This window comes from Eublepharis macularius, chromosome 4 (genome assembly GCF_028583425.1).
Source record: "Eublepharis macularius isolate TG4126 chromosome 4, MPM_Emac_v1.0, whole genome shotgun sequence".
In the NCBI taxonomy this organism is placed as follows: Eukaryota; Metazoa; Chordata; class Lepidosauria; order Squamata; family Eublepharidae; genus Eublepharis; species Eublepharis macularius.
In genome coordinates, this window is record NC_072793.1 from 144,572,274 (window position 1) to 144,589,912 (window position 17,639).

Consider the following 17,639-nt stretch of genomic DNA (forward strand, 5'->3'; position numbering starts at 1 on the left):
GGGAATCAAACATAAAAGCAGATAAAACATTACAATAAAATTTAAAACACTACATACAATAAAAACTTCTCCTCAGATGGCGATGGAAGAGTTACTTCATTTCAGATATGGCCCATATATCCATATCTATAGATATATATAGGGTGATGGACAGATCTTTTCAAGTCAAGTCAAGTATGGCCAGCGGGTGCCCAGCCTAGCCTCTGCCATATGCCTGGCGGAACATCTCTGTCTTACAGGCCAGGCAGAAGGATAATAAATCCTGCCAGGCCCTGGTTTCATCAGACAGAGAGTTCCACCAGGCCGGTGCCAGGACCAAAAAGGCCCTGGCTCTGGTCGAGGCCAGGCAAGCCTCCCGAGGACTGGGGACCACCAAAAGGTTTTTTTGTGTAGGAACAAGTGTCCTCTGGGGTATATATAGGGAGAGGCGGTCCCGCAGATATGCTGGACCCAGTCCGCATAGGGCTTTATAGGTCAGCACCAAAACCTTGAACCGGACCCGGTACTCAACTGGTAGCCAATGCAGCTGGTGTAATATAGGTGTTATATGTTCCCCTATCGGGACCCCTGCAATCACCTGCGCAGGACCAAGAATAATCCCTTTAGCAAATGTCCTTAGGAAAACACCTGACTACTGCTGAAATAGATATTGGGTAAATTCCACTGAAAGCTTGAGATGGGCAGATGGGTGGGAAAGAGAGGGAGTGTAGTAGTATGCTTTCAGGGTCATCAGGAAATAAAATCCATACATTTGTTCCACGGCCATCATCATCACATACTAAGTTCATTTTCACAGATAATAAAGAAATCAAGGCCCTGTATCCTAGCACTGCATTCTACAAAGTGGGAAGTCTTCCTTTAGCCTAAGGAGCTTTCTCAAATGTGACTCTTCCATCAGAGGAAAAGCCACTTAAGTTTGAGGAAGGCTTCAATCATTGCTAACAGGAGTAGTAGGATACAGGCTACTGACAGCCAGGGTTGTATACTGGTTAGAGTGTCAGGCTAGGATCTGGGAGAGCCAGGTTCAAATCCCTGCACTGCCATGGAAGCTTACCAGGCAACTTTGGGCCGATCACATACTCTCAGCTAACCTACCTCAAAGGATTGTTGACAGGATAAAATGGAGGAGAGGAGACTGACGTAAGCCACTTTAGGTCCCCATTGGGGAGATAGGCAAGATATAAGTGAAGTCAAGAAATAAAATTAAGCACTATTTTAAATATCATGCTTCCCTTGATGACATCTCAAACATGTATTATGTATGTCCACATGACAGCGTTTCCCCACTTCTAATTCTCTTCACTACCATTAGTTATCTAGATTAAGAACCACCACATTCAATCTCTTGATGTAGTCATAAAATGTAATCACAGTTCTTCTTTCTGCACAAAGAAAACAAAAGAATGTGATACTCAGTCCCTGATATATCTATCCAACTAATAGGAATGAAATGCTACCTTTCCATCGTAGTCAATGCAGAACTGCAATAAACCGTTTTTTCTCTTATCCACCTTCACCATGAGCTGCTAAAATAACTGCCCCACTGCCTGCCTTGTACCATTCAAAGGAGATTTACATCATTCTGTGAAATCCCTGTAACTAAAGCAATTGGGATTTAAAAATACATCCACTGGTACTAGCTTGTAGGTCAGGTTTAATGCTTATCTGGTCCATAAGAATAGCTTTATAACATCCTTAAGCGATCTGAGCAGTCTATAAAAGGAAGGGTCCTATCAAAACTGGAGGCAGAAACCTGAAGACTGGCCATTTCATCTGTAATTATTTAACCAATTTAGAAGAACTGTCTTGAGCATCTGTAAAGAGTCAGTTCTAAAAGCAGATTTCATCATTGCTTTTATACCTTGTATGGGCAAGGAGACTTTCATGCACAGCATTGTAAACCCATCAGGGCTAATTAGATCAGAAAGGAAACTAAGGCAACTGTCCAGGTTTATTGCAGAAAAAGTCATCACTAGCATTTCATTGTTCACAATCTTCGTTCTCAATATATCGCTGCCTCCTCAACATGCCTTCGATTAACAAAGGCATGTGTTTTATAGATAGAACGGACTGTGAAAGACAACAGCTTTCAACAAGGTAACGTCTTCAAATCCATCAAAGTAATGCTGCAAATCTTGTGTGTGATAAGAAACGCCACAATTGATTATATCAGTAATCCTTACAGTATAAATAGCCTTGTGTCAAACTGAGAGAACCACCCTTAGTCATATACACTTATAATGTATCCTGACTTCCTTTAGAAGATAAATAAAGGAATTGCCTCACTGGATAAGACCAACACAAGTTTTCATGGTCTTCAGTCCACTTGGTCATATGTATGAAATTATGTATTATTACATGTATTATTACCAAAGGCAGGTGATTTAACTCTTCTGTTTTTGCAGGAAGAAACTAACTCAGCTACCCCACTGAGACTTGGATTAGACCAAAGTGCATCCATTCCAGCTTTCTGTTAACCATGTTAGCCAGCCATGTGCCTTATGCAATGAGTGACGGAGACTGCCTTGACTAGTTGCCAGCTTCTGGGACTCAGAAGCACAAGGCCTCTGAAGATGGCATTTCCAGTTAGCTATGGAGAGACCACTGGTGACTTTTTTAGTGACAGGCTTCTATCCAGTTTTTATTTGAAAGGTAACATCTCAGTTTCTTTGTTGTTTGTTTATTTATAAAGAACAGCACATCCATAAACAGCTGAAGCGCCATAGAAAGTCTGTTTCAGCGCTAGCCATTTAACGAAGGGATAATGTTTGTTTGCCCTTTGCCAAGTATGCAATATTATGATTAAAAAGAAAAAAGACAGTAATTTTTTCTTGGTTAACGAGGGAGTTCCAAACAGGAGGGTGCGTTTGCTTTGGGTGTTTGTCTTGCTCAGTATTTTTTTCTCTCCTCTGACCTCTAAAAGGCTTTAAGTAAATTTTGTGGTCAAGCAAAGAACTTGAGCGGTTAGGGAGTCTCGGATGGTTATGGTGTCTGAATATACTCTTTGTGGTATTGGCAACATTGCTGTGATTAAGGATTGGATAGTTTGGGGGATTATAAACTTTTATTTTCCTTCCAAGAGACCTGCAACATAGTGACGAATGTAAGTAATGAACATAAATTCATAATGTGGCACTTGAATGTGGACTACCTAAACTGGCTTAATTACTTGGGTGCCTATATTATTAAGTTTTAGACACCAATTAAAACCTTTCCTGTTTCATCTAGACTTTTGGCAACATTTGATTTGATATTCTCTATATATTGGCAGGTGGCTTTTATTTTATTTGTGAAATTATTGTTATTTGTTTAATCAGCTGCTTTTCATCATGTTGCTAGCCATCTTGGAGATCTCTCTTAGTTAGAAAATAATCAAAATGCTCATAAGCATGTTTGTTTTGATTTTGCCACATGTGCCCATTTTCCCTTATGATCTGTTCACAAAACTATATACAAGTAAAGGTAAAGGTGAAGGTGAAGGTAGTCCCCTGTGCAAGCACCGAGTCATTACTGATCCATGGGGGGACGTCACCTTACGATGTTTTCTTGGCAGACTTTTTACGGGGTGGTTTGCCAGTGCCTTCCCCAATCATCTACACTTGACCCCCAGGAAACTGGGTACTCATTTTACCAACCTCGGAAGGATGGAAGGCTGAGTCAACCGTGAGCCGGCTACCTGAACCTGGCTTCCGCCAGGATCGAACTCAGGTCGTGAGCAGAGCTTGGGCTGCAGTACTGCAACTTACCACTCTGCATCACGGGGCTCTTATATACTAGTACACTGACAAAAAATTGGGTTACTGAAATGAGGTTCAAGTTGACCCACAAAATAGATCTCACACAATTCCATAGCCCTTTCCCTGAGAAGGCTGTACCCTACTGGACAGGGGCAGGTTACTTCATGAAATTTTTGGAATGTGTATGTGTGCATGTGTGTGTGCTTATTCTCACTTGTTAAACAACCACCACATGCAGCATATCAGCTCTACAAGGAGCCCCTCCCCCTTTCCACCAGTATCTCAGAGCACCAGTATACAAATTTAATCACTGTTAGAGGCCTGAGGCAGATCTTTTAGACACATATCCCAGGAAAAAGTTCTTAGCATTGTACTGTAAGCCCCGCTACGGTTGCCAGAGTCTGGCAACTAGCAGGAGGGATGAGAGTGGGGACATAGGGGTGAGGGTGACGTCAGTGATGTCGCTGACATTACTCATCACTTCCAAGCACAACCCAGAAGTGACAAAGGGTAGCTCTAGGAATTGTTGGAATCTCTATGGTTGTGCCCTGAAGTGACTAAGTGATGTCAATAATGTTGCTGGTTCTTGTTTTATTTTTCTCCCACCGAGCAGTGGTGGGCAAAGGAGCTTGTTGGTAGGACGCCTGGCAAGCCTAAGCCCCCCTGAATAGATGCCAGTAGAATTCTGAGCAGACCTGCTTAGGATGGCACTATGTGGCTCCCCCATCATACATAAAACCAAGATCACTTAATGCATATCTTAAATTATGCATAATGGGAGACCCACATTTGCTTAGTCACATGTCTACTTTTAGCATCAAAGGAATGTGCACTGAGGAGAGTTGAATCTTCCCCTTCCCCTGCCTGCCACTTCACAGCCTCTCCACCCCCCACCCCAAGACTTACCCATTTCCAGTTTTGCAGCTGAGTTGGGAAGAAAAGCGATTGAAGCACAGGGAAGTACGGCAAGGGAGGATTCAGCTGCCCTCAGCTCCATGCCTCTTTCGATGCCAGAAAAGAACCCCCTCCCCTCCTCCCTCCTTTACACACACAGAAAAAGGTAGAAACATGAAATATGAACAAGTAAATGTGAATTCCCCTGCCTAGTTTGGACCATAGAATACATAATGTCTTTTAGGCACCCTAATGAGAATTTATTGGTCGTTATTCTGGATTAAACACACACAGAACAAAGGTGTGCTGTTGTGGCTGAGACATTTATGTACTGACATGTTCAAGATTACAGACTTCGTTAATGGGAGAAAAAAAAATTGCAGCAACATTTGCATTATCTATTTTCAGCACAGCATTTGGCCTCAGAATTTGTTTTCTTCTTCTCACAGATGATGTAGCACTATTATCCTCTCTGCTGGCGCCTCAAGGGAATTGCCCACATAGTACACTCCATATGCTGTTTAATATTGTAATCATCATACTTTAGAAGAAAACAGCTTTTGTACTTGTCAGAATGCTTAATTGTGAGGAATGGGGGAGGGGGAGTGCTTGAAATAAAAAAGGGTTTTTCAAACATTAAAAGATACTGTTCATATAAGCGACAAACAGAATTTTATTACCTGTTCATGTAGAGACTGTGATGCAACCCAGTATTAGAGATACCTTCCCCCTTTAGATCCAGAGGAGTTCGCCGTGTTAGTCTGTAGTAGCAAAATAGTAAAGAGTCCAGTAGCACCTTTAAGACCAACCAACTTTATTGTAGCATAAGCTTTCGAAAGCCACAGCTCTCTTCGTCATGACGAGGAGAGCTGCGGCTCTCAAAAGCTTATGCTACAATAAAGTTGGTTGGTCTTAAAGGTGCTACTGGACTTTTTACTATTTTGCTTCCCCCTTTAAAGGCCTGTGCACTTGGGGCATATGGATAGCTACTGCATTAAGAACAGTTCCCATTCCTTTTAAGAGAGGGCACAGCTCTGCATGTGCACAGCTTTACGTACAGCTCTTTACATAAAATTACTAGGAGGCTCCTGCTAGGAGAGGTCCATCAAAGGAGGCTGGTAGCCAGAAATTGTGTGTGGGAAGGGACTAAGGGTACACCCAAGACGGAGGCGGGATGGTGGTGGTGGTAGAGAAGATCGAGGCAAACCAGCCAGAGCCTAAATACAGCTAGCCAAGTATGTTCGATGCTAATTCACTGTATGAAATATGAACAAATGTAATTTTGCACAATTTAAAATTAAGTGCTTCTGCATGCTTAGCCAGTTCTGGAAGAAGAGAACAGGTTTAGTTTTCACTGAGAAATTAGGCAGAATGTTCCTTGCATGCCTTTGCTCACATTGGCACAGGTAATGGTGGATTACAAATAAATAAATAAATCACAATAACTGCACTTAAATATTGCTCTTCTAGACAGATCACTGCTCCACTCAGTCATGAACAAAGTCAGTGTTATTATCCTCACAGTACAGCTGGAGCTGAGAGAAGTGGCTTACACAAGGTCACATAATGAGTTCATGGCCGTAGTAGGATTATAACCAGCAGAGTGCTGATTCACAGCCCAACCACTATGCTACAGCAGCTCTCATTAAAAAGGGCTGAAGGAATTGCCTAGGGTGAGCTTATGCTAAACAGAGGATAAAATGGAGATGGGGAGAAAAATGCTATAAGCAATTTGGGGTCCCTATTTGGGAGAAAGGCAGGGTATAAAGGAATATATAAACAAACATCCAAGACAAGGCCAGGTCCCAACAAAGTTTCCAGAATCACAGAAGATGGATGTCTCAGGATAATTGCAAAGTTTCCAGAATCACAGAAGATGGATGTCTCGGGATAATTGCAAGCAGAGTAGGCATAACACACAATCATTACAACAAGTGACCCCACACAGTGCTATTACATAATATCTAGTCCTTCAACCAACTAATTTTGGGCTAAATGTTTGATTAAGATGCAGGAGACCTGGGTTCAAACATCTGTTCTGCCACAAAGTTCACTAAGTGACTCTGAGCAGGTCACTTCCTCACAGGGCTGTTGTGAGGACAAAGCAGGAAGGAAAGAACTATGGATGTCACCCTGAGCTCCTTGGAGGAATGCAGGAGGGAAAAAAACACTAGACAAGATAGAAGAAATATTGAAAATATGACCAATTTTTTGGAAAGAAAATTCTGCCAATATGATTCCCTCAGAACACTAATGGGCAACTCTTATGGAAACAGTATAATTCTCAGAAGGCCCAGCAGAACTCAGAGCACTGATCTTAAATTACGAAGGGCTGAAAGGGTTTAAGATTATTCTGAGTGACAGGGAGAAACTCTCACATGACAAAACCACCGAATGATGCAGTTTCTTGGAGGTTCATAAATGGGGGGTGGGGAGGTAATAGTAGACAGGGCTCCCAAATTCTGTGAAGTAAAATGAAAGGACCGAAAGGAGCACCAGTCAGAAAGTACAAAGAGCCATCATAAAAGAAGCTGATGACCAGAGCTGCCCCATAGGAGGTATCAAATTAAAAAGGTGCCAAGGGGAGGCTAAGAAACTCCTAAGGAAGCAGTAGATGGGAACAATGATGGAAGCAGTAAAAGGCGGCCAGAGCTTCATGGGTCTTTGTTAGCACAAACTCTACAGGCAGCAAGGATTCAAGAATGGGAATGCAGGGGATACACAAACATTTGGATACAGGACACTAACATGTTAATGCTAAAATATGTGTTTATCTGGAGCAACACAACACATTTCCAATTAAAATAAAGGTAGTACAGGATTGTGGCCCAGGCATCTAGTGGCAACAACCATGAGGATCTGGAGTAGTACAGCAGCCAGTAACAAGGATAAATGTAGGGGCACAATATAGGCATTTACGTACGTGATGTTCAGTTATACAGTAACTATTAGTAGCCACACCAAGCTCAAGGTGGGGCCTGGTGTTTCTCCATGAATTAAAACTGATTTCCAGGCTACAGAGATCAGTTCTCTTGGAGGGAATAGCAGTTTTGGCAGATGGCCTCTACGGCATTCTTGCTGACCTTCTTCCCCAGGCTCCACCCTGCCCCCCTAAATTTCCTGGAATTTCCCAAACCAGAGTTGGCAACCCAATTTATTAAATGTGTTACTGAAAATTCTCTCTTGCTTGCATCACTTCATTACATACTCCATATATCTATCTCCCTTGTTGTAAAAGGTCAGCCAATATTAAAATAGGTCAAAATTCATTCTGGAGTGCAGTTACTGCTACATCCACAATTTCACCATAACCACTTTGAAAGCTTGCACCATACATTTTACTTCCTTCTGGAAAACAGATTTTACCATTCCAGCCTTAGCAGCCGCTAACCTATTTCTATCAGACCATTAAGTCCCCATCCCCCCCCCCGCCCCACTCCTTGTCAGACGTGTGGGATGAGCCACTTGTGACATCTTAAAGGAAATTATTTTAAGGCAGGCTGTTATAATAAGGCAAGGTGGCTCTTTAAGAATTCAATTAACTTCCAGCTTGTTTTGCAATAAATCGTCCAAGAGCACGTCCTGCCACTCTTCATTCCAGGGAGAGTGTCCGGAGACTGCCCAGATGTTTCAGCCTCCGGTCTCCTCCGTGGAAAGTTTCCGCCTGGAGGCTGCTGCATTTAGACATTCTGTTCTCCTGACTCTACTTAATCTAGAGTGCTGTCAGAACTGTCACATGAACAGTGAATCATGGCCCCTCTTTTGAAAGCCCTCAAGAGTAGCTTAGGGCAGACAGCTGCACAAACCTGCACCCAAATGTGGTCTCTCCCTACCGAGGGTTTTACAACCCAACCTTTGGATAATCCCTGAGCTTGACTGACAGGACCTGTTTGTTCAATAACAGAAATTTGTCAAAAACAAATTGGCTGTCTTTCAAACAGACACCCTTTGCCTAGACTGCCTACCTCACCTTTTCCCTCCCCTTCTGTTTTCCCTTCCGCACAACGACAGCCATTTTCTTCCTTCTAAACAAACTGGAATTACAAAAGAATGTTGCTGTGCGGCTAGCCTTAATAGATTTGCACATTTTCCCTCCTCCTCTCCTTTCTTCTTTAGCATTTCCCAGGATAACATATAATCCTTTGCACCTGCAAAAGCTCCACAGACTGCAGACTGCCAAGAATCGACCACGTGTCCTTGCTTCCATGACCAGAGATCCTGTGTTTAAAGAGATAGGAGAGGAGGGGGTTATTACAAAGTTAAAAGCTGTCCTATTCCTCCCATGCTAGTTAGCTGGAGAGGATGTGAAGAGAAAGGGGGGGGGTTGTGGCATTTTTAATATGTAGTGAGTCTTACCCCATCCTCCCCCTGTAATAAATGGACTGGGAAAGATAAGTGGAACTGCAAGACATTTGAGTAGGCTTGTTTGCAGAGAGTTAAAATATGTATTCATTTCAGCCTGGAGCAAGGCAACTTTGCAAATATAGCCTGGATCTTTCTTCCTCTTGGGAAGATAAAACAATGCAAAAAAGAACACTGGAAAAATATAACCAGTAACTTCCACTCCAAATGTACATGCCAAACAAAACTATTTCCAAAGGGCAGACTCCAGTTTACTTCATGTGCAGGAACATTGCCCTAAAGTAAGGACAGCAATGTGGACAGCATGTTACAGCCCCACCTCCGCACGGTCAGTCTAAGAACCAGATTAGACCCCGTACAGCTGCCACTGCTCCTCAGGGTTTTCTGACCTGCATGTAACGTATCCATAATGTAAAGAAATCACTCTTTACAAGATGTCCATCAAAGTATCCATACAGGCATCAATAAGTCCTGGTTTATTCTTCATAATTAGCAAAAGAGAGATTGCTGCATGCAGAGTGATTTAGGGTTGGATCCTGTATCAATTCTAAGCATGGAAGCACAGCTTCCCTGATTCCCTCTCCCACTGCAGCCCCAAATTCCCCACCCCCTGAAATGCTGCTACGGTGGGATGGGGGACACCCAGGAGCAGCATTATGGGGCAGTGCTGTGCTCCCACAGCAGGGGGTGATCACTGAAAACCACCCCTCCCCTTGAACATGGAGAGCTTTTCTACCAGATCCAAACCCAGGACCTCCTCCATTAAGCTAGATCCTATAACTCTTTTTGCTGAAGGAAGCCTCTGTTAGAAGATAAACTGTTGAGGAGTCATAGGATCCAGCCCCCAATCTCAATGATTCTCACAGTAATGTAAATCACTAATGTTAAAATTTTACAGATGTTGAACTGTTGCCAAGGGACAGCTACTTGCCCAAAGCCATCCAGTGAGCTTGAGATTTGGCTGAGGTCTGAACCTAACTAGTATCCCAAGCCCAATACTGTAGGTGCACCTCTAGACTGCACTGGTTCGCTAACTGTGGTACTCCCACCCCTGTCAAAAAGTGCAAGTTATCTGCTTGCAACAAAGTCAAACCACAAAATACAAGAACCAAGAATAACAGATAACTATGCTGTGTGTAAACAAGTACTACAGCACTACTGAAAGCAGTTTGGAAGACCAAGACCGTAGGAGAATTGAAGCTGACCAACAGGAAATAATGAAATTCTCCCTCCCCCCTCAACAGTGAGGTCAACTGAACTGTGGTATAGTCTTCCCCAGGGAAGTGAGGAAAGCCCTTCTAGTAGGACCATTTAAAAATAGACTGCAAAAGTGTTGCAAAAGGCAACACTTGAGAACACACCATAGGGAATAATTCTACATTGGCAAAGGTTGGATAAGGATGACCTAATACGTTTGTTTCCATCTCTGTGTCTCGTAGGCAGTTCCAATCTGGAATATGTAAGAGTGAGGGAAGGAACACATCAAGTAAAGAGAAGGAAAAGAGCAGGAACGATCACTGTGAGCATATAGAACATATTGGTACTTTACAGATCGAATCTTTTTCTGTAGAACGTAATTGGAAGTGTGTGTGGCGGGGAGGGAGAAAGACCCTTCATTTTTCAAGCTACAAATGGATGCAGGAATTTTACATGATACCTGGTCTTACATATTTTGCTACTTGTGACATACCTGTTAGTTCACAAACTGTCATTTGGGCAGGGGGGGGGGGAGGAGAGAGAACAGGCAATGGGACCAAGGATCAGCCCAGTTACTATCTAGCTTGCAGGTTTCAGGGGCATGGCATTCAAAATAGCCTTGTCTGGAAATATTCCTAAGTGGCTGCCAATGGAAAACCGTTTGCCATGTGTGGTGCTCTAATCACATTTAAACTTCTCATAACAACTTTGGCTTGGTATAATAGCAAGATTCAGATCTTTTCCAGGATTGATGGTTTCTCTTCCCCGCCTCTTTTGTAGGAAAGTTGAATTTGCAAAGTAAGCACCTCAAAAGAGCTTTTAAAAAATAACGTCTCTTTCTATATGCAACTGTTCAAAAAGATGATTCGTGACAGGTGAGATATCAAAAGCATCTGGACAACTCATTGGTCTTCCCCTGATCTAGATAGATATTACTGAGATGCGTCACCTGAAGAATCTGGCCCAACAGTCCTAATTATTCTTGATATATGATGGAAAGTTGAATGGTTTCAACATGGTATTTAAATCTTGCTCTGATTTTTGTTTTAAGCTGCTTTGGACTCACCTATTTGTGAAGAAACAAAATCGCTGTTGTTTCCAGATTAGGCAGTTTTCTGCTTTTGATAGTGTTTATTTTTATTTTATTTATGTTATTTGTAGTCTACCTTTCTCACTATGACTCAAGGCAGATTGCAAATATAATCAACAGCAGGGACATTTAATAATCTATACAATATGATTTAGATTGCAGAAATTTGAAAACAAGGAGAAATCTGATACAGAGGTGAAACAAACAAGCAATCCGATATGACATATTAAGTGATGTATAAACAACCAAGTAGGAACATATAGTAACAGGCAGCATACAGCAGTGTAGTCTACAGTCATTATATCTTTATTAAAGCTTCAATCTGAACTATTTCCTTACAGCACAGCCCTAGCCTGCACCAAGTGGTGTGCTAAAAGGATGCAGCCAATCTGGAATGAGTTCAGAGGAGGCCAACAAAGATGGTCAGGGGTCTGGAAAACAAGTACTACAAGGACAGTTTGAAGGGTGCGTTTAGCTTGAAAAGGGCTAAGGAGAAATGTTGCCTACACTCTTCAAATTCCTGAAAGTCTGTCACACAAAAGAAAACAAATACTTGCCCTCTGCTGCTGCAGACTACATCCAATGGGCTTGAGTTACAGGAAAGCTGAACAGTAGGAGAAACTTCAAAATAGAACCAATTAGGGGGACAAATTCTCCTGTGCAGGAAGTTTTCAAATATAGGGGCTAGATAACCAGCTATTGGGGATGAGATTTGGTTGTCTTGCATTGAATTAAACAGCCGATAAGCCCCCTCCCAACTCTATCATTCATGAGACTGTATTATAGGAAGGAATCATAGGGAGGGGGTATGTTACAGGTTTGCAATGGGCTCAGTAAAACTGCATGTAGAACTTGGTGCAAACCTACAAGGCTTATGCTTTGGCTTCTCGTTCCCAGCAGCATCCGGTAAAATGGGTAAGGAAACACACGAGATCTTGTTAGAGCTTTATGCCTGCACCTACAGATGAAATTGCACCCATCTTGGAGATTAATTAATGGAATACCAACCAATAGGATGTGTCTAAGTAACTGCCAGTGCAATATGCCATGAAGTTTACCCGCCTCCACTCCCCAGCAATCCTTTTGGACCCCCTGGAAAGAGGATGCCTGGAATCACAGGACACGCAGGAACAAAAAGCCACGGAGGTCAAGTGAGAAAGGCAAAATCACCTCCCTCTTCTACTTTTGGATCATCTTCCAGAAGTCAAGAGCGACTTGAAAAGGGAGAGGAAGATGGGGGAAATGCATGACTGCCTGCATCTTCTGCTTGTGGTTGTTTGGACGCAACCCAGTGTTAGTGAACTGGTGATCTATGCCATGAACCCAAGATAGTCAGGATCAAGCTCTAAATCAGCCCCCAGGAATTCCCTGCTTCTCAGTCTTAACTCCACATCAATCAAATGTGAACCACAGTCATAGGGTTTGCTGAGACATATGTAAGTGAGACCCTTTGCACATAACACAGGCGATCCCGATCAGCTATAAATCAAAAGTGGCCTTTATGCTGCAACCATACAGTCAATTCATGACAATTGTTTTCACATCATAAGTAAACCAAGTTAAATGTGTACAAAAGCATTTGTAGCATAAAGGAATGAGCAATGCATCTAACTATAGAGCTTTCCTTTTTTTGGTCCAATTAACTGTTGAATTATAAATACACTAAGTATCAATATGAGTACACAATGATTTGGTCATCCTGTTTCTTTCTAATGATTCCCTGACTGATCGCTCCAGGCTTGTACTGTTAAAGACAGCAGGAAATAATTAGCCATGTTTTTCTTTCAGGGCAATACCCATTCCCACCAGCATTCCCAGTACTGAAAAGCAAAAGATGACAAGCACTGTGCTTTTAAAACAGGCCATGATGCCAAGCCTGTGTCATGTGTATTCTATTAGACCCAAGACTGAATAGAAGACTTTGTTTTCCACTTCAAAGGACCCATCCCAATCTTGCACTCTTCCCTTATGAATAACAAATTGGAAATAAATCTTCTGGCTGAAACACATGGAAACTCGTACAATCTGGGCTCTCAATGGCTTCCTAGGTCACTCTTTTCCTACGTTTTTCTTTTTTTTAAGTTGAGAAATACCAGTGTGGTATCTCTGTAGAAGTACCAGCATGGTATCTTCTATGTCCATATCACTCTCACATTCCCAGAGGATCATTTTATCCTCTCCTTATTTAGTGCATAGGGAAAATACAGTTTTTTTCTTTATTTATTTATGTTATTTATAGGCTTTTGTGCTGAGACTCAAGGCAGATTACACAGTGTAAATCAACACAATCAAAAGTAGGGACAATCAATAAACAATGTAATAGGGAATGCAAACGCAATTTTGCAGAGATTTGAAAACAAGGAGAAATCTGATACACAGCTGAAACAATGCTGAAACAGAACAAAAGCAATTCTAAACCTGATGCAGCAGAAACTACCCAGTAGGATCGTACTTACAGCAACAGACAGCACACAGCAGTATAATCTTACAGTTCTATTCCTTTACCGATGCTTCTCTCTGAACCATTTCCTTATAGGGTTGCCATTTCCCCGGAGGGGACGGGGGATCCTCTGCTCCCAATTTCCTCCCCCGCCACCACTCATTTGGCTGGGAGGGAGGAGTGAAAGGCGCAGAACGGGCCTCCCAGGGCACGCTCCTGGTGCAGCTCCCAGGAGTGACATCATCATGCCGGCCCCAGTAGTGCTCCCAGGCTTCGCACCAGCCAATTTGGCCTATTTGGGCTGCTGGGAGGGTATGTGGACCTGGCAACCCTGTTTCCTTTCAGTACAGCCCTCCTACCTGTGCAAAAAAAAGCCCTCCTGAATAATTCAGTTTTACCTAGTTTGCAGAAACTTGAGAGGCTGGGAGCCTTCCTAACCTCATCAGGCAGGCCATTCCATAAGGTAGGGGCACACCAGAGAATACCTATGTACAGGCAGTTGTTGATTTTGCCCATTTGTAGGATGGCACATGCAGAAGGCCTGTTCAGATTAGCGAAGCTGCAGTGGCAGTCCATAGGGAGGCAGGAGGTCCGTAGATACGATGGACCACGGCCATGACAGGCTTTGCATGTGAAAGCCAAAACCTTGAACTGAGTCCTGTAACTGATGGGTAGCCAATGGAGTGACTGCAGAACTGCAGTAATATGCATGTTCCAGTTAAAACCCTTGATCCAGATTCCACAACGCGTACCAATTTAGAACTAAGATATTTGCAGGAATGAGCCAAAAAACCCCAAGCCCCTCCCCCAAACATAGGCATAACTATCAACTCAGGCTCCAGGCTGATCCTACTTAAATTCTTTGCAAAGGATGAAAATCTAAACACAAGAGACGTAGTATTGAGGCTTCTGAAAGACTAATGTACAATTAAGAAAATATTGAAAAGTTACAGCTTCTCCATCAATGCAGAACTAGCATCTGTATGGGATGAAGCAACCCCGGGCAAGCTGACCCTTTGTATGCACTTAGGAAAGGGAGGCATAAATCCAGACAGAAACACTATGTAAAAAGGTGACACACATATATCACGTCTGATAACCTATTCAGCCTTCTCACGGGACCAGCAGTCCCAGATTTAATACAATTACTCATGTATACTCAACCTTTATCTGTGTTATAATATGTACTGAAACTCATCACACATTTGTGAATCATTCATAATCTTCAGTATTGGCATGCCTTGCATTAATTTCATATTTTATTCCCTATCCTCACTGCTTGAGGATTGCGTTCCTTTATTATTATTTATGGATTGAAAAATCCTTTTCAGTAGCTACCCTTAAAAAAAGGTCATAGATCCAGAGGAGTTAGCCGTGTTAGTCTGTAGTAGCAAAATCAAAAAGAGTCCAGTAGCACCTTAAGACTAACCAATTTTATTGTAGCATAAACTTTCGAGAATCAAGTTCTACAATAAAATTGGTTAGTCTTAAAGGTGCTACTGGACTCTTTTTGATTTCCTTTAAAAAAGGCCTACCTGTATCCAGTTTTGTTCCTTTGCTAACTCCCTTGTAAACCACAATTTACAGTATGTATTTAGAATGCAGCATGGACAAGCTCTCTGACAAGAGGTTTCTCATTCTAACACAGGACTGAACACAGTGAAAGAAACTCCATGTTGATCCAGCCTCTGGGAAGCCCGTTTCCAATGCAGTGGAAGACTGTTTCCAAACTCTCCGGCATTTTCAAAGGGTGTTTCAACACAGCCAGCAACACATTTCCTTTCCCTTCACTGTTCCAAACATACAGCAACTTACAGATGGCACATAAGAATGTCTTTGACTGTTTTAAAAGCCACTGTGAATAACAGTTATTGTGACACTAATAAAGTGAGGTTTGTTTGCTGAACAGCTGTGGCTATATTGTTCTTCTGTGGAGGGGGGGGGGGCGGCAGTTAGACGAATGGAATGTGCATTCTCCATTGGCTGAAAGTGACATCATTTGCCTTGAAACAGAGCACTAGAAATCTGGTTTCCGTGAAGGAGCACCTAAGCAAATGGCAGACACGTTAGTGTAACTGAACGATTAGCACTTAATCCCCCAAGAAAGCCGAGTCGTTTCCCTGAGATGAAGAACGGAATGGCAGAACGCTTACTGCGCAGCTTGCAAGGAACTGGGTTTAAAGCTTGGTCTGGGTTTCATCTACCTTGGGTTTAAATGCCACTGAGAGCAGTAAGCAGAGAAAGAGAAAGCTAAAGTCAAGTGGAGGGGAGGGGGGAGAACTAGGAAAGGACAAAGAAAGGCAATCCGGCCCCTCGACACACACTAAAAAAATGGAGAAAAGGTCACCTGCTCACAACTCAGTGGAAGCCAACTGAGGACTTTTTAAAAAACAGTGTTCATACTGATAAACTGAATTTCATGCCATATTTTTTATGTTCTTACAAGCATATGCCCTGACCTGGATAGCTCAGGTGAGCCTAATCTTGTCAGATCTCAGCTGCTAAGCAGGATCAGCCTTGGTTAGTAATTGGATGGGAGACCTCCAATGAAGACCAGGGTTGCAGAGGCAGGCAATAGCAAACCACCTCTGACAGTTTCTTTCCATGAAAACCCCACCAGAGGTCACCATAAGTCAACTCTGACTTGAGGGCACTACACACACACACACTAGCATACACCTATTCTATGCTCTGAATAGTCACTGACCGGGATTGCTAAAGAAAGGTTGACGAATGAGAGCAATAATAAAAATATAAATTCCCTTTGGGTGGTTTGCAGTTGTAAGCTGTCTTGAGCCTGTCTAGGGAAAGACAGGTATCAATATTTTAAAATAAATATGTGAGGAACTTCATCACATCAGCAGAACTTGCCCATGACACAGGAGCATCTGAGAATAAATCAGGGGGAGAAGGTGCAAAAAGTGCTATTCTCAAACCATTTTTAAGGATCTAAAACAATTTCCTAGAAATACTGAGCAGCCGAGGAAAGAGCAAACACCTCAGGCTGCAACACGTTCCCTCAAAATGAAGTCCCACTCTGTACACGGGGCCATAAGAATAGCTGTGACCTTTAGGAAAGCCATGGAATCCCCTCTCCTTTAGGAGTTACTTCTACATTGTGATGCTAAATAGCAAAGAGTCCAGTAGCACCTTTAAGACTAATCGACTTGATTGTAGCATAAGCTTTCGAGAGCCACAGCTCCCTTCGTCAGATGCATGGTTTCACAAGGCATACATCTGACAAAGGGAGCTGTGGCTCTCGAATGCTTAAAGTTAGTTAGTCTTAGGTGCTACTGGACTCTGCTATTTTGCTACTGCAGACTAACACAGCTAACTCCTCTGGATTGTGATGTTAGATACAGGATGTATACCATCATTGCTTTGCATGTTTTTCTCCTTATACAATTACATTTGTCAATTAAAAAAAAAATTAAAAGGCATTCACTAATCAAAATAAACTTCCTCCTATTGAAAGCCAGGGCTTCAGCTTTAAGTACTGCAAGTTTAAGTAATAAGGCAAACATTAAAGCCTCTTAACAGGGTAAAGTGACAAAAGCCACTGGTCCAACTCTACAAACTTTATGGCTCCTAGGCCATACTCCTATTAGATCAATGTCACAAGATAAAGTTGTTGCTGAAGTGACTGTAAACGTTATTGGAAATGGGCAGAATCACATTAAGAGTACACTTTACGTTTAATTCTGAGTTGTCTATTTACTTTCTTAATTCCACCAGTACTCTTTATACCCTGCATCTATAACACATGTTACTATAGCAGCCTCATATTCTCAGAACTGCTACATCATGTTCCTGTTTTTAAGTAGTTTTGGAGAGCACATTGTCTCCCCCTCCACCCTCTCCATTTAATGCTGTCATCTCCATTTTCCAGAAAAAAAAAGTACTTCCTTGGTAATTACTG

The 17,639-nt window shown here is 42.4% G+C and overlaps 1 protein-coding gene across 1 annotated transcript in view; it reads right to left on the bottom strand.

Moving 5' to 3' along the window:
- Positions 1-17,639, bottom strand: part of SLC25A26 (solute carrier family 25 member 26) — a 142,002-nt gene that overhangs the window by 21,492 nt on the left and 102,871 nt on the right. The window contains exon 7 of the mRNA XM_054975671.1: positions 8,780-8,849. Coding sequence (XP_054831646.1) covers positions 8,780-8,849 — 70 coding nt within the window. The remainder of the gene's footprint in view (positions 1-8,779; positions 8,850-17,639) is intronic.